The following is a 21,442-nucleotide window of genomic DNA, read 5'->3' as shown; positions in this document are numbered from 1 at the left end:
AGGGAAGAAGACAAAAATCTGAGTTGAGCCCACTGCCACCAAAAATATAGACATACCATATAAAGATGAGTGTACCGAATACGCCACCAAATGGGCACAGAATGTTTCCATTCAGGTAGGAGCTCTGTAAGCCAACCATGGCTGTCCCTGATGAAGTCGTAGGGCCCTGACTTCCCCGTTTCTCACTCAACATTCGCTGAGCTGCTGATGGGGTTGTTAGGAGGACATCATCGTTGGTTAACAGAAATCATCTCACTTATACCCCCACTTGGGTGGTCAAAGGATTTAAAGCAACTGGCAAAAGTATTAGTGAAGAATAAGGAAGCAAAGTAACTTCACTATTAGCAAAATACAACTAGTAAGTGGCTAAGCTGGGACTTGAACCTCTATGCCTTGGGTTCCTAACCATTCAGCTATTCCAACTGTATCGTGGAGATTCCTTGTGATCAGTATTGCCAGTGGGACTGTGGAGGACAGCTTCCCTTCATGGCTAGGAAGACACACTAGTCTGCTAGTTTCTATCCTAGGGAGAGCAGTCAGGGGACCAGTCAGCAGTCTGGTTCTGGTTTTTGCTATCCGTTTGAGAAGTGATCTCAGGTAGGCTGTATCTTTCTGCATCTCAGTTTTACCAACTATCAATAGAGGCTACTCCCTGCCCCTTTCTTTAACAAGGATAAGGAATTGGTGAGGGTAAAATGCTTCAACAAGTTCAGGAGAAGGGTACTTTGAGATGAAGGGGATCCCGGCGTGAGGTGCGATGGAGAAGGGTGTGAAATGGCAAGTGACTACACTTGGTTTATCGGGAAAGGACCGTGTTTGAATTTGCTGGCAGAGCACAAAGCCGGGTTTCGCGCCTTACTCTGTCCTCTCCTGTGTCCTTTCTTACCACGTGGAATCCTGGGATGGGAACTGAGAATACGTATACTACTCATCCCTCTGAGTTTTATCCCTAAGATTTAGGCCCACTCCTGGGTGCACCTCAGTTATAATGAAAAGTCTTGAGATTCTGATGAAAAATGCATCTCACCAGACTAGCCGTGGGGTTGATTTTCTTTGTCTCCACTTTCTTCTCTGCTGTTAACTTGCTGACTGATTCCTGAGCCATTTTCAATCTGAAATCAAAACAGGGAGTGGGGAGGAGAGAGGAGGAAAAGAAAAGAGGAGAAAAAAAGGAAAGAAAAAAGAGGTCAGGTTAAACAGAAATCCAAATGCTGTTGAATTAATCAGTTAGCAGTCTGAAATATAAGGGGTGGCTTTTCAGTGCTTTTCATTAAATTCAAACTCTGTGAGGGTATCTCCGCTGGGGTATCAAAGCTGATCTTCCTCCACTGACTGAGAAGCTCACTGAGATCTGCCTGGGAAATCTGTGCTTTAGGGACCAAGGTAAGAGTTTCTGATCTATGGAATACTGGATGGACTCCCTGCACTCTAAGGGCACACCCCAAGGCTATCTGGCTTGTAAGCCACTCAGCAGACAGGATAAAGACAATCTGAAAAACCAAAATTTTGGAGAAACATACAAAACTGCAAATATTAAAATCCACCAGAGAGTTCCCTGGCTGTCCAGTGGTTAGGACCTGGTGCTTTCACTGTCAGGGCCTCTGGTTCAATCCCTGGCTGGAGAACTAAGATCCTGCAAGCCTTGCAGCACAGAAAAAAACAATAAAAAATCCACCAGTTCACATCAAGAAAGTCAAAAGACAACCTACAGAATGGGGAAAATATTTGTAAATCATGTATCTGATAAAGGACTTACATTCAGATTACATGGATAGCTTACAAACTCAAATAAAAAGACAAATCACCCAACTTAAAAAATAGGCAAAATACTTGACTAGACATTTCTCCAAAGACAGACAGATGGCTCATAAGCACATGAAAAGATGCTCAACATCATCACTCAGAGAAATACAAAGCAAAACCACAAGGAGATACCACTCCTAGCCCCTAGGGATGGATAGAATTAAAAAGAAAGACAATAACAAGCGCTGGAGATGAGGATGTGAAGAAATCAGAATCCTTATACACTGCTGATGGAACTAGAGAATGGTACAGTCACATTGGAAAACAGTTTGGCAGCTTTTCAAAATGTTAAACATAGTTAGCATATGACCCAGCAATTCTACTACTTGGCATATAAATATATGTATATCCAAGTAAATGAAAATATTTGTCTATAAAAAATATATGTATGAATTTTTAGAGCAGCATTATTTAAAATTATTTAAAACAGCCAAAGTAGAAACAGTCCAAATTTGCATCAGCTGATAAATGAATAAACAAATGGTAGTATATTAACACAACAGAATATTTTAAGGAATGAAGTCCTGGACCATATTAAGGAATGAACTGCTGAATGAAAGCTACATCATGGGTGAACCTAAAAAAATCCATTTCATTAAAATAAATGAAAGAAGCTAGCTACAAAAACCCACATACTATATGATTCCATTTATATGCAATGTCCCGAGTAGGCAAATAAAAGAAACATAGAGTAGCAATGCCAGGGGCTGGGGGCAGTGGAGAAGTGGGAGTGACTGCTAATGAATAAGGCGTTTCTCCTAAAACTAGGGATCAGTGATGATTGCAGATCCTTGTGAATATATGGAAAACCACTGAACTGAACACTTTCAAAGGGATAAATTTTACAGCATGTGAATCATATCTCAATAAAGTTGTTAGAAAAAACCCAATTCCACAACATGACATTATTTTTTACTCAGTTTATCAATTCAACAAGGCAGTATTTTTCAACCATCAGATTGGAAAATCTAACAGTCAGAGAATGTCAACTGACATTGAGGACAATAATGGGTGACAAGGACCCAAAACATGTATGAGGGTGTGTAAATGTGTACAGCAAGCTTTGGCAGCATCAAGTGAAACTGAACACATACATACCCTATGAGCTATCAATTCCTCTTCTTGGGAGATACCCAAAAGAAAATGTTATCATTAGACACAGGGCTTTCATTGTTGCAATATATGCAATAATGAAAAATTGAAAACAACCTATTAATCAGGTTCAAGAGGATACAGGATAGATGATAAGAGCAAACAGTAACAGCTGACATTTACAGGGTGCATACTCTATGCTAGGTACTCTTCTACCCGCTTTATTTGAATTAAGCCATTTAATTCTCCCAACAACCCTGTGAGGTAGAAACTTTCACTGTTTGCATTTTATAGGTCTTAAGCACCATGCTGTCGTGCATGTGCTCGGTCGTGTCCAACTCTTTGTGACCCCACGGACTGTAGCACATCAGGATCCTCTGGCCATGGAATTCTACAGGCACGAATACTGGAGTGAGTTGCCACTGCCTATTCCAGGGGATCTTCCCGACCCAGGGACTGAATTGGAGTCTCTGCATCTCCTGCACTGGCAGGCAGATTCTTTACCACTGAGCCATCTGGAAAGCCCAAGCACAGTGCAGTGATGCTTATATATTATATTCATTTAACAGAATACGGTAAAACTGTGAAAATGAATAAACTAAATCTGTGAACGAAAATTGTGGATGTCAGAGACATGATATTGAAAGAGTGACAAATTCTGCAGGGTGACAGAGTGAAGAGGCCATCTAGCCTGCTGGTGAAGTGCTCAGCTCCAGAGCCTGACTGCGGGATTAATTCTCAGCCCCAGTACTTATCAGCTGTGTGACCCTGGGCAAGTGACCTCTCTGTGCACCTAGAAAAGGAGATAACAACAGTGTGGGCTATGCTGGGTCACTGAAAGGACTGAGAAAGTGCTGCTCCAGGCAGAGTGTAATCATTCAACATATGTTCACTACTATTGTTACTGTGTGTGTGTTATGCCAACTTGTGTATATGCTGGGGAGTAGTGCCCACGAAAGACTGATCACAGATGCCTGCACCTGTATGTAAACATCTATTTATACTTATATGCAGACTGGAAAGAGACTAATTTCATGATAGAGGTTATCGCTAGAAAGATGGAAGAAGAGAATGACTTTGGGCAGTAGTATGTCTAAAGGAGAAGAGGGTGGCAGAGGATGAGATGGTTGGATGGCATCACTGCCTCAATGGACATAAGTTTGAGGAAACTTCTAGAGAGACTGAAGGACAGGGAAGCCTGGCCTGCTGCAGTCCATGGGGTTGCAAAGAGTCAGACACAACTTAGCGACTGAACAACAACAACAAATGTCAAATAAATTTCATTTTTATCCACAATATTTCATTTTCAATTATAAAATCAAAAGAATGTGGCAAAATGTTAACAATTTTAGGTGGTGGGAATATGGGTGTGTTGTGCTATCTTTAACATGTTTACTTAAAAATTTCTTCAAAAATGTTTTATGTTTTTGAATGTCTTTGTTTTAAATGTCTGTATTTTAAAAATATCTTCAAATCAAAGACATAAAAAAATGAACATGCTTTTTTTCAGGGCCTCAAATCTGAATCTTTTACTCATTACTAATCCCATACCTGCTTAATACTGAAGAAGTGGCTGAGCGCCTTAGCTCGTTACTTCATTTTGCACAATTTGTTTGAAATACACACTTCATAATCTAATCTCCCTGCCCACATGCACAAGTTAGTTCAATGAATTCAACATGCTGACTTGTGCATCAGAAAAGGAAAATGAGACAAAGATGAGCAATGATTTATGTAACCCAAGAAATGCATATGCAGAGCTGCCGTGAGAACAAGCTCTGGCATAGGTCTGACATATATACCACACTGCCTACTAAACTTTTCTGCTTGTAGCAATAACTGTCACCATACCCACATAAGAAAAGAATGCACTAGAAGGATCAAATCCTGTTCAGACTGCATTGGAGACCAATCAGTAAGGGATCTGCAAACAAGATGAGGCCATGGTTTGTAGCATCTTCTTTCCTTGGTTTTCTCCAGCAAGATTTGTTTTCAACAAGAGCACCTATTGTTCATCCTTTAATCCCAAATCCAATGGAATCGCTTGGAATTACTATTCCTCCTGCAGCTCCCTAACTTTTAGGAAATTTGAGGGTTATCTTTTGCTTAAGTAGTTCCTTTTCACCTTAGAATTCTGATCTCTTCTTCCAGAATCGGTCTTCTACCATGATCTAGGCTCAGCATTGCCTCCCCCGATTCCCATACTTCTTAGTAGTTCTGCAATCACTTTCCATGTTCTCTCAGTATCCGGGGGGGATGGTGATTGGAAAAGGGGAGTTAAGTAAACTGGGAGATAACCTAAGGTCCTGTCCCCACTGCTAACCATTTCCTATTGCTCTGTGACTGTTCTGTAGACTGAGGCTCTCATGCATACCCCACGTTTCCGAGGACAATTTCGAGCTCGGTGATTCTATCTTGCTATTCTCTAATGATTCTCATTCTCATTATGATGTCTCCCTTTCAGAGGGCACTCTAAAAAATCAGAAAGGACTGAGAAGAATCAAACCTTGGTACAAAGTAGATTCAGGATCAGTGAGGCTTGATTTTAACTCCAACTCTGCCAGTTGTTAGACAACTTGGAGTGAGTTAATCAACTTTAAGTTTCTATATATATACATATGTATCATATATGTATGTGTGTGTGTCTATGTTAGCTGCTCAGTCATGTCCGACTCCTCGACCCCATGGACTGTAGCCCACTGGGCTCCTCTGTCCATGGAATTCTCCAGGCAAGAATACTGGAGTGCATAGCCATTCCCTTCTCCGGGGGATCTTCCTGACTCAGGGATCAAACCTGGGTATTGTGCATTGAAGGCAGATTCTTTACAGCCTTAGCCACACAGGGAAGCCCCCAAACAAACAAAAAACTACAATCATATATACATAACATTAATTACATGGTGTTTCTGTGAGGATTAAATTAATTAACATATCTAGATCAAACTGCCAACATCCGTTGGATCATAGAAAAAACAAGGGAATTCCAGAAAAACTTCTGCTTCATTGACTATGCTAAAGCCTTTGACTGTGTGGATCACAACAAACTGAGGAAAATTCTTAAAGAGATGGGAATACCAAACCACTTTACCTGCCTCGTGAGAAACCTGTATGCAGGACAAGAATTAACAGTTAGAACTGGACATGGAACAATGGACTGTTTCAAAGTCATGAAAGGAGTACGCCAAGGCTATATATCATCACCCTGCTTATTTAACTTATATGTACAGTACATCATGCAAAATACCCAGCTGGATGAACCACAAGCTGGAATCAAGATTTCCAGGAGAAATATCAGTAACCTCAGATATGCAGATGATACCACTCTAATGTAACAAAAGAGTAACAAAAGAGCCTCTTGATGAAGGTGAAAGAGGAGAATGAAAAATTGGCTTAAAACTCAACATTTAAAAAGCTAAGATCATGACATCCAGTCCTATCACTTCATGGAAAATAGATGGGGAAAAAAATGGAAACAGCGATAGACTTTATTTTTTGGCACTCCAAAATCACTGCAGGCAGTGACTGCAGCCATGAAATTAAAAGACGCTTGCTCCGTGGAAGACAAGCTATGAAAAACCTAGATAGTGTATTAAAAAGCAGAGACATCGCTTTGCTTACAAAGGTCCATATAGTCAAAGCTATGGTTTTTCCAATAGTCATGTATGGATGAGGGCTGGGCCATAAAGAAGGCTGAGTGCCAAAGAATTGTTGCTTCTGAACTGTGGTGTTAACTGAGAAGACTCTTGAGAGTCCTTTGGATTGCAAGGAGATTCAATCAGTTAATCCTAAAGGAAATCAGTCCTGAATATTCATTGGAAGGACTGATGCTGCAGCTGAAGCATCTTGATGCCACTTGATGCAAAGAGCCGACTCACTGGAAAAGACCCTGATGCTAGGAAAGACCGAGGGCAGGAGGAGAAGGGGGCAACAGAGGATGAGATGGTTGGATGGCATCACTGACTCAATGGACATGAATTTGAGTAAACTCTCGGAGTTGGTGATGGACGGGGAGGTCTGGCGTGATGCAGTCCATGGGATTGCAAAGAGTCGGACATGACTGAGCCACTGAAATGAACTAAACACCTAATAAAGGATAACCATTAAGGAATCTTCCCTCACAGAGATAAAGGAACTCCTGAAGAATGCATGACAATAGTTTCTGACTATAAATAGTATTAATGGAGCTGCTAGTTAAATATTATCTTGCAATAATATTATTTACATGTATTCCGAGAGCAAACCAAATCAACTAATGCTATTATCCAGAGATTCAGCAAACCAAGGAACTCAATTCAACTTTTTCTGATCTGAACACAGATTTTAAAAGTCATAATGAGAAGCTATACTTTGATGCAGGCATGACATACATTTCTCAACCAAATAAATCAGTTCAGTTCAGTCACTCAGTTGTGTCTGACTTTTTGTGACCCCATGAACTGCAGCACGCCAGGCTTCCCTGTCCATCACCAACTCCCAGAGCTTACTCAAACTCAACTCCATCCAGTCAGTGATGCCATCCAACCATCTCATCCTCTGTTGTTCCCTTCTCCTCCCACCTTCAATCTTTCCCAGCATCAGGGTCTTTTCCAGTGAGTCAGCTCTTTGCATCAGGTGGTCAAAGGACTGGAGTTTCAGCTTCACCATCAGTCCTTTCAATGAATATTCAGTGTTGATCTCCTTTAGGATGGACTGGTTTGATCTCCTTGCAGTCGAAGGGACTCTTCAAGAGTCTTCTCCAACACCACAGTTCAAAAGCACCAATTCTTTTGTGCTCTGCTTTCTTTATAATCCCACTCTCACATCCATACATGATTATTGGAAAAATCATAGCTTTGACTAGACAGACCTTTGTTGGCAATGTCTCTGCTTTTTAGTATGCTGTCTTGGTTGGTCATAACTAATCTTCCAAGGAACAAGTGTCTTTTAATTTCATGGCTGCAGTCACCATCTGCAGTGATTTTAGAACCCAAGAAAATAAAGTCTGTTACTGTTTCCTTTGTTTCCCCATCTATTAGCCATGAAGTGATGGGACTAGAAGCCATGATCCTAGTTTTCTGAATGTTGAGTTTTAAGCCAACTTTTTCACTCTCCTCTTTCACTTTCATCAAGAGGCTCTTTAGTTCCTCTTTGCTTTCTGCCATAAGGGTAGTGTCATTTGACTATCTGAACTTACTCTTATTTCTCATGGCAATCTTGATTCCAGCTTGGGCTTCATACAGCCTGGCATTTCGCATGATGCACTCTGCATGTAAGTTAAATAAGCAGGGTGACAGATGCACTCCTTTCCTGATTTGGAACCAGTCTGTTGTTCCATGTACAGCTGTAACTGTTGCTTCTTGACCTGCATACAGATTTCTCAGGAGGCAGGTCAGGTGGTCTGGTATTCCCATCTCTTGAAGAATTTTCCACAGTTTGTTTTGATCCACACAGTCAAAGGCTTTGGTGTAGTCAATAAAGCAGAAGTAGATATTTTTCTGGAACTTTCTTGCTTTTTTGATGACCCAATGGATGTTGGAAATTTGATCTCTGGTTCCTCTGGCTTTTCTAAACCCAGCTTGAACATCTGGAAGTTCATGGTTCACGTACTGTTGAAGCCTGGCTTGGAGAATTTTGAGCATTACTTTGCTAGCCTGTGAGATGAGTGCAACTGTGCAGTAGTTTGAACATCTTTAGCATTGCCTTTCTTTGGGATTAGAATGAAAACTGACCTTTTCCAGATAAGTAAATAAGAAACTATTTCAACTTCAAAAGAAGATTGAATCTATTTCCTCACAATTTCCCCAAGTTTCTTTGATGTAAGTATCATAAATAAAATTTACATTTCAAATTATAGAATTTATGAGTAAATATATTTTTTCACGTTAACCCTGTTTTTCTCATAACCAAAATAACTCTTGTTCCTTATAGGAAAATTCTATATTTATACATGAAAGGATTATATTTTCAAATTATATTACATAATTAAAAGTATAAAGAAAGAGCAAGGCTTACTGGCCATTTAAATACTTTTCTGGGAATGTAATTAAGACACAATGGGACAGTTACGGAAAATTATCACATACAAATGTCTCAGCTAGACAGTAAGATACATGAGGGCAGAAATGGTGGCTATCATTTTTATTGCTGTGTTCCTAGCCCTTGATACAGTAGCTGGCACACATTTACATGCCATAAAGAGACCTACAGAACAAAATTTTTTAAAAATCCTTTACTTCCTTAAAATACTGCTCATCTGAATTTTTCAAAATGCTGAGTCCTCGAGGCTGCCTGGGCACACACATACACAGTTGCATGGGGCTTCTTCATTTAATGCACTCCCACCACTTCTTGAGATTCCCAGTTTTTGAACAAGGAGCTCTGTAAATTATAAGGTTGGTCCTCTCTAAGACTTTCTTGGACATTTAAGGTTATTTTATTAATAAAATGAAACGTTTTCCAATCCTTTTTTTCCATGGCACATTTATTACATAAAGAAAGAAATCTGGTTGGATAAAGTTCATACCTCCCGTCAAGGTTAATTTATTTCACTGTGTTGCAACCATGTTATGCACCTGTTTTTTACACAAGACCAGAGCTGCTCAAAAGCAGGGGATAGGACTTCACCTTCTTTCCCTCACATTTTGCACTGTAAAATGGCATATAGTATGTGACCATAAAACTGAGTTAATGAATTAATAAATAATTATAAGTCATTAACCTCCAAACTGTAAAAACTTAGGTCTCAAGAATGGTTATGCAGAAAATATTCAAGTCCATTCAGGTGCATGAAAATATAAAGTCACTTTCTCTCACCATAACATCACCAATGCTCAATGCTCAATGACACCACCCTTATGGCAAAAAGCAAAGAGGAACTAAAGAGCCTCTTGATGAAAGTGAAAGAGGAGCTGGCTTAAAACTTAACATCAAAAAACGAAGATCATGGCATCGGGTACCATCACTTCATGGCAAACAGATGGGAAAACAATGGAATAGTGACAGACTTTATTTTCTTGGGCTCCAAAATCACTGCAGATGGTGACTGCAGCCATGAAATTAAAAGACGCTTGTCCTTGGAAGAAAAGCTATGACCACCTAGACAGGATATTAAAGAGCAGGGACATTACTTTGCTGACAAAGGACTGTATAGTCAAAGCTACATATTTTTTTCCAGTAGTCATGTATGGATGTGAGAGTTGGACCATGAGACTGAGCACCGAAGAACTGATGCTTTTGACCTGTGGTGTTGGAGAAGACTCTTGAAGAGTCCCTTGGACTGCAAGGAGATCCAACCAGTCCATCCTAAAGGAGATCAGTCCTGAATATTCATTGCAAGGACTGATGCTGAAGCTAAAGCTCCAATACTTGGGCCACTTGCTGCAAAGAACTGACTCACTGGAAAAAACTCTGATGCTGGGAAAGATAGAAGACAGGAGAAGGGGACAACAGAGGAAGAGATGGTTGGAAGGCATCACTGACTCAATGGACATGAGTTTGAGCCAGCTCTGGGAGATGGTGATGGACAGGGAATCCTGTGTGCTGCAGTCAATGGATTAGCAGAGTCGGACATGACTGAGTGACTAAACAACAACAACAATGCTCAAAGCCAATCCCGCAAAATACAGACCATCAAGTTCTCATGAGAGTCTCTAAATATCCTTACCATAGAGGGCAATGTTCATGGTGGAGGGCAAGGCTATTTGTCAATAGTTTTTGTATCATATGATATGAAACTTATACATGCATGCTAAGAGACAAACACTTAAAAATTCTGACCAGCTAGCTATGTTACATATATTGTCATAACAGAGCATATAGGCAGGTCTTAAAAACCACCTTGACCTGAAAAGAGATCAATTTTTTTTTTTTTTGATAATTGGTTGATCAGTCAGTTGGCCAGTTAAGTCTGTCTGTCTCTCAAAAATGTCCTTTAAAAACTGGTCAAAGTGTCCTGTACCTGCGGTATTCTGGTAGTCACGTGGAAAGAAATTGAAGAGAAGAGGCCGGCAGTGTGATTGGCCAAGGGGGATTTAAATGAATGCAAATTCAGTTTCCATCAACTCCAGGAGGTTTAAACAAATGTGAGCTAGCGTGGGTAATGCAGAGACTTCACACAGAATCCAAAGTTCTGGCCTCCCCTAGAAAACTAGAAGGTATGGTAACAGTGAGTGGCATTTGTCTGAGACCACACCTCAGTCTGCAACACTTGCCATCACTGCCCAACGCTGTGAGGTGCTGCCAGCCACCAGCTTGTTTGCACATACCTGGCACACTTCAGTCATTTTTGCTGCCTGCCTGGATTCTCTAAGCTTCCAAGTTTTGGTCAGAAACTTGCTGGAAGGCTACTGTGATTGAGAGCACAGGGGTGAGGGCCTAGATTACTAAAATAGTCTTTGAAATGATCTAGTTCCCTCTGATGCATCCTACTGATGAAAATGATATCAATGAATAACACATCACTCTAAGAATGGCATCTCCCTTCTCAAAAAAGTCTCAGTGACTCCCAGTCAACCACAGTCAGCATAGCAAAGGTTTCCTGTAAAGAGCCAGAGAGTCAGTATTTTAGACTTTGTGAGCCATAGGGTCTCTGGGACTACTCAACTCTGCTGTTGTACCATGAAAGGAGCCCTACAATGATGTGACTGAACGGCAGTGCAATGCTGCGTTCTAAGAAATTTATTTACAAAAGCTGGCTGTGAGGTGGATTTGGCCCACAGGCAGGAGCTTGCTGATGTTTGAACTATAGTACGTTGCTGTTGTTTAGTTACTAAGTCACGTCCAGCTCTTTTTCGACCCCATGGACTGATGTCTATCAGGCTCCTCTGTCCATGGAATTCTCACGTTAAGAATACTGGAGTGGGTTGCCATTTCCTTCTCCAGGGATCAAACCTGCGTCTCCTGCATTGGCAGGTGGATTCTTTATCACTGAGCCACCAGGGAAGCCAGAACTACAGTATAGGATCCAGAAAATTCCTTACTCTGGCACTCAATGCTCCCCCTGTTTTAAATGTAGTTTACCGGTCTATCTTACCTTTTCAGACCCAGATCTAGTTTAATACTATCCTTGGGCAAATCACTTAACCCTTTAGAGCCTCAATTTCCTCATCTGTTAAAAGTGGAAATAGGGACTTCTCTGGAGGGCCAGTGGTTAAGACTCAGGGCTTCCACTGCAGGGGGTGCAGTTTTGATCCCTGGTTGGGAAACTAAGATCTAGCTAGCCAAAAAAAAAAATTTTTTTTTTAAGTGGAAATAATATCACACCTAAAGAGCACAATTGCTATGAAAACTGAAGAAACATATTATCTGTGATTACTTATCAAGCATCCTTTCCTTCACTTCACTCCATGCGTTCCTGTCCTGGTCAAACTCCTCACTCTTCTTTGTCCCAAGGCTCTTCTCTCCCCTGCATCTTGCTCTGACTGTTCCCTCAATGACTTTTTTACTCGATTCCATGTGTTCAAATTCTTCCCATTCTTCTCATCCCAGCTTAAGTGCCAGCATCATGAAAGCTTCCTTCATCTCTCTTAGTCATAAGTAATTGCTCTTTTCTCAAGCAAAAGGGCACTTTGCCCCTCTCTTAAGGCACTTAGGAACTTTTCCTCTTAGGACTGTAGAGGTGTCTTATTTCCCTTAAACTACTGGAACCACTTGAGGACAGCCATTATGCCTTCTGCATGTCTGAGTGTCCTCCCTGATCCCACACTTAGCACTGTGCTATACACCAGTCAGTTGTTAGCAAATGTCTAAGTGACAAATGACTTGCACTGACAATTTTTACCCCCTTCCTTAAACAAGCATAAATGTTTAGTAAATACCCAGAAGTTGTAGAAAAATTATTTTCTGCATTTAGCTTTGGGGGAAAAAAATAACACGTAAAAGCATTTAAAAATCTAGCTCTAGTAAATCTAGCTGGTTGAGTCCTACGTACGGAAAAGGAAAGGATGCTCAAGGCCACCCAAATGTGCTAAATATTTACACATATCAGATTATGTACACATTCCAGGATTCCTGAAAGTATCCACACTGCTTTGTCCCCAAGGAGACCGAGGCTCCGTGAGGTTATACAACTTTTCCCAAGTCTGGAATCCACCTCTCTCACTCACGAAGTAAGAACTTTTTTGCATTCAGTCAAAGAACTGGGTAGACAATTTCTAACCTCCTCGGCTCCACTGCTCATGGACTTATTTTTGGCCCTGGCCTAGATCTTGGTTCTATTTTTGTTTCTTGTCTAAATATTTACTCTAGACTATCACACACAGTTGCTCATGATTACTCGTAGAAGAATACCTAGACTTGATTTCAAAGATGACATCTCACCCCCTCTAAAAAAATATCTGAAATATAGGGAGAAAAACATAGAAACAAGTTAGAGAAAGAAAAGAACTACTTTGAATTTACAAATGCTTTAGTAAAATTGATTTTTGAAAACCTTTTCTTCCTTCTTGTTATAATGTATCTCTAGAGACTTATTGAGGGCCCCAGTAAATTTCAGTTGCTGTTAAAGGTTACTGGGGAAAGACATGAATATGAGACAGGGCGGTGACATGTGTCCTCTGACAGTCCTGCTCAGTCTTTATTCCATAGAAATAATTCACAACCTTGGATAGTTGGGGAGGGAATTCTGCTTCTACTCCTTGGTTGCAGAGGAAATTCTGCTTCTATATAGAAAGCTCCAAGAAAATATTATTCCCATCCTCAATGAAAAGATCTGGATAATGGACAAAATCACACTTTTTCTTTAACCCATCAGAAAGCTGGGATCACAAGGCAGTTGAGGGAACTGCATTCCAAAGAGTGATATATCCTTCCATTCAAAGGCTCAGATTCTCCATACTACAGCCTCCTTTTCTGGAAGATCTTAAAACTGAGCATACTTTGGAGTTTCTACAGGCTAGATGTGTATTCCTGCAGCTGAATGAAACCAACTCAGAACCCAGACTTCTGGGAGACTGAAGATGTCTTTACTCTTTTGACATCTAATTTTTCATTGATTCACAATGTACAAGGCAGAATATACTGAAATCATCCTGAACTTTATAATAACAGATGTGCCTTCATTTTTAACCATAGGGATTGGGCATACTAGCCAACCAAGAAGTAAATGAGATACAGGAGATGGGGTAGAGTGTTAGGCTGTTTCGTATTCCATGTCACTAATGGAATAGCCAATGACTTAGAGCAGCGTTCTCAAACTGTCTTCCAAAATACCTTAAAACTCAGCAAAGGTGCCTCAGGAAAAGAAGGCAGTGTTAAGGATTCTCTTAACCCCAGCATCTGTAAGACTGCTTCAACCAGAAAAGTTAAATTTTATTTGTTTAATATATTGAGGTTCCATGAATGTTTTCATTTGTATTAAAAAAAAAAAGCTCTTAAAAAAAATAAAAAGTTGGAAAACCCTAATGTATGGAACTCAGTGGAACCCACTGAATTTCCTGGGAGAAGGAGAAAAAAACGACCTTCTTGTCCAGGAGAACGAGAGCCAAGAGAAGTCTTCTTCTTAAAGAACTGTCCAGGGATCTCTGGGAGATAAAGAGCTGATTAAGAAGGCCTCTCAGAAGAATGATTCTTCTGACAGCCATAGTCACCAGATTCCAGCTTTGAGGCTTTAATAAAATATCAAAGCTTTAAAAATCAAAACACAGCCAGTTCTGCACTCTCCTCTGCTTGATACTTTCCAGAAATGTTCTAAGCCTGGAAGATCAACAGCCTCTGACAAAGACTTACAGACAGGCATTGTGGGGACAGATTCAGAGGAGCTGAAATGTGGGGAAATTAAGTACCCATGGGAGCATCCACTTACTTCCCTGTAATAAAGACATTACATTTCATTATGATTCATTTTCTTTGTGTTTTTGTGCTGGAAATTTTAATTGATCTTCCTGATTTCAGCCCTATTCTACTTTTCCATTTCTGCTTACTTCCTTTGCTCTTAATACCTTAGACTGGAGATGAAATGAATCCAATTGATTATACCCTATGATTCCTTCCAATTTAATTGACTGCAACTAACATTTTCTTTGGGTCATCTGTACTTTCCTGTTTCCTTTCTTTCCCATTACAAATAACTGTCTGAATTGTAACAAGACTGTCAGCCTATTAACCTCTGAATAACTCTTATGTATAAGCCTAGGTTATGTTTTTAATTTAAAAAGTCATACAGGCAACTCACTGCTGTCTGGACACAACTGATCTCAAATCATAGCTCAGGCTGAAATCTACAATCTAAAGAGTGGGGTTAATTTCAGCACTGAAAAATGAGTAAATGTTCTGGAAAAGGCAAAACCATGGAGACAATAAAAAGATGAGTGGCTGCGGGGCAAGAAGGAGATCTGAATAGACAAAGCACAGAGGAGTTTTAGCACAGTGAAAAATACTCTGTATGATATCAGATGTTATAATAGATTATATTACTACACAATTTGTCAAAACTCAGAAAATGGACAACACTACCAGTGAACCCTAAAGCAAAAACTATGGACTTTGGGTAATTATGGTGTATCAATATATTCATCTTTGGTTAAAAAAAAAAAGTGTCATTATGATGAGTGACGTTGACAATGGAGGAGGCTATGCATGTGTGGGGACGGGAGGCTATAAAGGAAATCTCTGTAGGAAATCCACCTACCTCTCAATTTTGTTGTAAACCTAGAACTGCTCAAAAAAAAATTTACAAAAAGAAAAAAAACAGGTAGATGACTCCCACAAATTACCATTCTGTTTTAAACACTTGTTGGTGCAATTTGTTAGAAATTCTCTAAATGATGATGATGAATTCATTTCAGCAAGTAGAAAACAGATAATCTGGTTATATTAGCAGGACATACTTGTTAATAACTCATTCAACTCTTGTAATGTTAACAATGGGACTGAGGAAGTGACGCAGGATTACAGGAGTACAGTTTTACTTATAGTGCCGCTAGCTTCAAAGAAGAAGCTCTGTTATCCATCCAGGATGGTGTGACCTAGAAACATTAACCACTGCATGACCCACACCATCTACACATCTTCACTGAAGATTTTCAAAGTCAATGGCTTTGGGAACATGGGTGGATGAAGGCAGAGGAAAGAGCGGCATTACAGGGACATAGTTCATGAAATGCATGTTGGTAAAAGCATGAAATCTGACCAGCTGTAATGTAAACCTGTTTAAAGAAGACTTAATATCACTCATCACTAGAGAGGTCAAAATAGTGTAGAAAGGGGGCACAGCAGGCTCTGAGCACCAGTATGTGTAGTAACGGGTGTCTGAGTCAGCATGCTGCCGTGAATAACACCCAAGGTCACCGAAAGAGAGGATAAGAAAAGCTAAAGATCCAAACAACTATGTCACTAGGCTTATCCTAAACTTCAAAAACATGTGAACCAGAATCTACCAAGTATGAGAGCTCTTCATTCTGGTGGCTATTCTGAAATACACAGAAGAACATGATCGGCAAAGGGACGTGAGAAAAACATGCCCTTGTCTGTGGCCTCGTAAATTCCAGCATGGACCTCTTTGAAGGGTGGATAAGGTTTTTGTGGGATGGGAAAGGTATTGGCACCTACTGAAGATCATGCTTCTAAATAAATGTCTTGCCAGTCTGGCTTCCCAGGGTGGGTTGGCCTTACCAGTCATTATTAGGGACACCTTCTATAAGTAAAGTGCTATTATAATAAAGTGCTATTTTTATGGTTTCCCTTTAGGAGAAAAAAACAAGAGACACTGTATAAGAAGCTGCAGAGATGAAATACCAACAGATTATTCACTCCCCTGTCATGATCTCCTTGCAGCCTTGAACTAAGTATCGTCAGGTCAAGGAGCCAAAAATACTATTCAAAGAGACTTTGGGGAAGCCTGGGAGTGGCTTGATTGCTTAAGAGAGTTCAGTTGTACATAGTTTCTGGTACTTTAGATGGAGAAGGCTGAGGTATTTTCCTCATTAGGATTCCCTGCAGCACAGACGGTATTAACATCATAGGGGTTGTTTTTAACATGCTTTTAGAAGGTGTTGCTATGTCAGGGTATCCTTCCAAACACCGCCTAGTAGCCTGGACATTAGAAGGAAGGTATGGGCACTCTGTGAAATTTCTCTACATCTTTCGATACTCCTCAAGTGTCCATAGGTACTGTCCTCAGTTCACTGAGTCAGGACATTTCTCCACACCAGGGTGGGGGGAAGAGGGCAAAGGTCCAGCTTGGGTTCTAAATAATAAGGGCAGGAGATCCGTGCAGAGGCTGTAGGAACTGCCCTTATTTCCACCTGCCTTGAGAACACTCCTTCATGAAGTGTGTTTCTGAATTCTTGATAAAACTACTACACAGAGATACTAGTTATGAAAGCCAATGAAATAAAGTCACTCTTTATTGTCAGTAAAGAACCAAAAATACAATATATGTATAACTGAACCACACTCCACCTAAAACTAACATGATATTGTAAATCAACTATACTTCAATTAAGAAAAAAAACCTACAACACAAAGATTAAACTTATCATCTCCTCAATGTAAACAGACATTTCTCCCTCACTGCAGCAGCTGATGGAAACATCATGAACTCGTCTATGTGGAATGTTTCTGAAGGGTAAGAAAATAAAACCCCAAGAAGACAGCCATAGACAATATGAAATAATGGGTAGCCTCAAAATCATTTATCTCAGGCAGGCCAGCAGGGCTACAGACTTGGGATAGACGCACACTCTTCTATGCTTATTCCCTCTTCAGAGTCTGACCCTTGACCTTGACTAACCCTTCTATCCCCATGGCCCCCAGGCCAGTCTCACTAGCAGCCATGGTAAGACAGACCAGCCAGAAAGTAAGGCAGGTCTTAGACTTAAAAGACAGCTCCTTACACATCAGAATCTAGCCTCTCAGTGATTCCATGATAAATTAGCCCATCACTTCCACTTCCTACATTTGACAACTTTCTCTACCTCATTCCTAAGATATTTTTCTATTTACAATGAAGGAAGTCCTCCTAGACACCGCATTTCACCAGCTTACACAATCAGTCACTTGATAGCTTTTGTGGGTTATCACTAGTAGTACCCAAACACACTTTGACTTCAAATGATTAATTGCAGAACAAAGGCCGCTTCCGTTTGCAGAGTGTCTCCCCCAAGACACAGGGGAGTGGAAGTAGGGGGGTCCTGGACTTGCAATGGAATGCAATGATCAGTTAAAGCCAATCACTCTGCACTTGGTAGACGAAACACCCTGAGCCGCCTGGGCGATTTAGGTGCAGAGTGAAAGGTAACAGCATTGTGTTTCCTTGTCCAGGGAGAGGCGTCTGGGAGACAGCTTGGAAACTCAAGCCGGCCCTGGGACATAAATCCACAAGTTTAATTGCAATGCACTCCTAGTCCTTGGAAGACATTTCCAATCCTGATAATGAAGACATGCACGTGCTTGTAGATGTCCCCTCCTCCTTTGGTTTTGAAACCTCTACCACCAACTGAGTCTCACCAAAAACTGGAACTGATCAGAGCCTGTTTGCAGGGGTGACTAAAACAAAAAGGGGAGGAAGCAGGGGAGATTGGGTGGAGCAGGCAGTCTTTCTGGCGCCCCTCAAATTATACTACCCAGGCAGCCCCCCATTCCATCCATTCTCTGCCCAAGGCAGGAGCTGTCAGGAGTCCCACAGATAAGCAATTTAGAAATATTCTAGCTGAATGAAGGAGACTTACTTTGGGTTTCCATTGCTGTCTGCCAAGCTAGGGAAATAGAGTGTGGACAGATGCTCTCAAAGGTTCTTATGTGAGCTCTAAAGAGGTTTGAGGCTTGGCACAGCCATGAATCCTAAAGATCTTCACTTCCCTTTTTTTTTTTAAGACAAATTGAAAGTAATACAGTCAAGAACAGAGAAGGTGATTGTTTTACCCCACTAACTAGTCTTTCTTGTTTTGAGCATGTCTATCCTCTTTAACCAAGCTATAAAGATTTTAGATACCTGAGCAAAAGCAACCCATATGGGATATGTTTGGGGAATTCTACCACCTAAGTCTAAATAAATAAGATCTCTCATCTATCAGCAGTAGGCAGCAAATTTTGTAATCAATTTCAACATGCCAAATGAAAACACAGTCATTGTTTATTTGTTCAACAAATATTAATTGAGCACTCACTATGTATGAGGGAATAGAAGATGCCAGAGAGAGAACAAATTAGTATGGAGGCATTGCTCTTGTCTTCTCTGTGTGTTAGTCACTCAGTTGTGTCCGACTCTTTGCGACCCCATGGACTGTGGCCTGCCAGGCTCCTCTGTCCACGGAATTCTCCAGGCAAGAATACTGGAGTGGATTGACATTCCCTTCTCCATTGTCTTCTAGGGCTTATGATTTATTTGAGGGGAAAATGTCTATAACAAAATTAATGGAAAAGAAATCACTAATACCAAAATTAAAGAGACAGTAACCATCTCTTTCCTCCCTCCCAAATTTTGGAGGAAAGATAGCTCACAGAGATCAGAGAAACCTTTATGAAGGAGGCATTACGTGATCACCAGGTTAGATTCTTTCAGAATAGGAAGCTTCAGAGCACTTAAGGAATAGATATTTTAAAAGTACGTGCTTAAATCAAGCTGATTAAGTGGTGCACGTTTATGTTAGGGGATTGGTTGAACGTAGTGAGACTCCCTGGGAATATGAACTTCTTCCCATCTCCAAAGCTGATCTGATAGATTTCATCAGGGGATGAAGCCAAGGCATTTACTGAAGCAACCAAACACAAACTGTGTTCTTGCTCATCTTCTCTATGAGGAGCTTTCTAAAATGGCGAGTCCCTAGGTTCTACCCCTCTGCGATTCTGATTTGGTAGATCTGACAAAGCTCTCCAGGTGATTTAGAAGACCTGCCAAATTTGGAAGTGACTGATATCCAGCATTCCCATACAGGTTTCTGAATCTCTTCTACAACTTTTGCAGAGGGTGGCCCTTTTGATGGCTAACCATCTTCCCAAAGTGCCCCCTAGCCCCCTCATTTTTCCTAGGAATTCACTTCCTCCTCCACACTCACCCTGCCCAGATCCTTAATGCTCACTCAGCATCATTTTGTACTATGTTGAAAAGTCCTTTCTCTATCAATAAACAATTATCAGGCTCTACACTGGAGATGTACCACAGAAGATATGACAAGGAATGGGCTTATATCCTAAAGGTGGAAAAAGACATGTAAAGTACCACAATAACACGTTGGAATGAATTAAGTGCTAAAGCATAGTAAGAAAAACATGCTATCTGATACCAGAGGAAGATGTAATTCTTTTACTTAGGGGAGAGGCGTTGGAGGTAGCCCACACAATGAGAAAACAAGGGAAGGATGTGCAGATCTGAGTCAACATTCTGAGTGAGGGAGATGAGGATATGGGAAATGAGGCTGGAAAATAGGCTAAGGTAAGTTTTTGGACGCTCATGCTCTAAGTTGGGAGAAATATGGAATTATTGAAAAAGCTCAAGCTTTAGTTGTCACATAAGACCTAGGTTCTTATCCCCATCCTGTACCTTAGGAGTGAAACTGTGATGCTGGCAATTCATTTACTCTCTCCTCTGCTTAGTTGTACAACAGCAATACACCTTTTCAGGGCTGTTGTAAGGCTCTCAAAGTTAATAAATATAAGAACCAGTCAAGGCTGATTTTCTTCCTTTTATTTCAGAACAGAATATGCTTAAATAGGAGTATGTTGAAGGAAACAGATGCAAAGTCAACATTGTTAATCAGCTATAACCCAATACAAAAAGTTAAAAAATGTATATATGTTACAGCTAAGTAAAAAGAAATAGATGTGATCTAACTTCTGTTTTAATGAGATAACTGGATACAATATTAAGTGCCAATGAAGAGGAGATAGAAAAACTCTAGGTAGAGAGAAGAGTCGGAGGATGTAGCAGTAATCCAGGGAGACATAAGGTCCTGAACTAGGGCAAAGTCTCTGAGAAAACAGGGTGAAAAAGCAGCCACTAAGGAGGCAAAGCTGAGAAGTTTGCAATGAGTGGAAAGTGAATCTTGTAGCATTAATATGATTCCAGTTTCCAGCCTGCCACTGACTAGTAGGAGGAGGAGAGGGAAATGAATGTGTTCCCTAACCAAAGGAAGCTAGGGAGCCTCAGAGGAGTAGGCATACTGAATCGCAGATGAAGGCTGGGCAGCCTGTGGGAATGCTCAGTGTGAAGTAGGAGATTTGAGTCCAAGACTTAGAACTAAGAGGTTGCTTCTGGGTAGGAGGACTGGGCAAAGAGGTGTTCAATGAAGTTGTGAGAATTATTGGGATTAACTAGGGACAGAGTACAAAGAAGAAAAGAGGAACAGGGATCCGAACCCTGGGGAAGAGCCATGCTTAAGGAACAGAAGAAAAAGAGGAGCTGATGAAGGAGATGGAAGAGGGATGGTCACTTTGCAGAAGGAGCCCCAGAATACCCTCAGAGCACCTTCAAGATGGAAGAAACTAGCATCAGTGTCAAAAGCTAGTAATGGCGAGAAGTCAGATGCTTGATTCCGCAAATGGGAAAGGGGGCAAAGTCTGCCAATGATCTCAACATTCATTTCTCCTGCTCTCTTTAGTAACAGAAATCAGGGCTTCCCCAGTGGTTCAGACA

At 40.7% G+C, this 21,442-nt stretch overlaps 1 protein-coding gene across 2 annotated transcripts in view; it reads right to left on the bottom strand.

The window, feature by feature from the left end:
- FMN1 (formin 1) overlaps positions 1-21,442 on the bottom strand; it is a 454,272-nt gene that overhangs the window by 8,710 nt on the left and 424,120 nt on the right. For both annotated transcript variants that reach the window (XM_043471390.1, XM_043471391.1), the window contains one exon: positions 1,028-1,112. In XM_043471390.1, the coding sequence (XP_043327325.1) occupies positions 1,028-1,112 (85 nt within the window). The remainder of the gene's footprint in view (positions 1-1,027; positions 1,113-21,442) is intronic.

The sequence above is a fragment of the Cervus canadensis genome, chromosome 6, assembly GCF_019320065.1.
Source record: "Cervus canadensis isolate Bull #8, Minnesota chromosome 6, ASM1932006v1, whole genome shotgun sequence".
Lineage (NCBI taxonomy): Eukaryota > Metazoa > Chordata > Mammalia > Artiodactyla > Cervidae > Cervus > Cervus canadensis.
The sequence above is the reverse complement of the archived record's forward strand: the minus strand, read 5'-3'. Positions and strand labels throughout refer to the sequence as shown.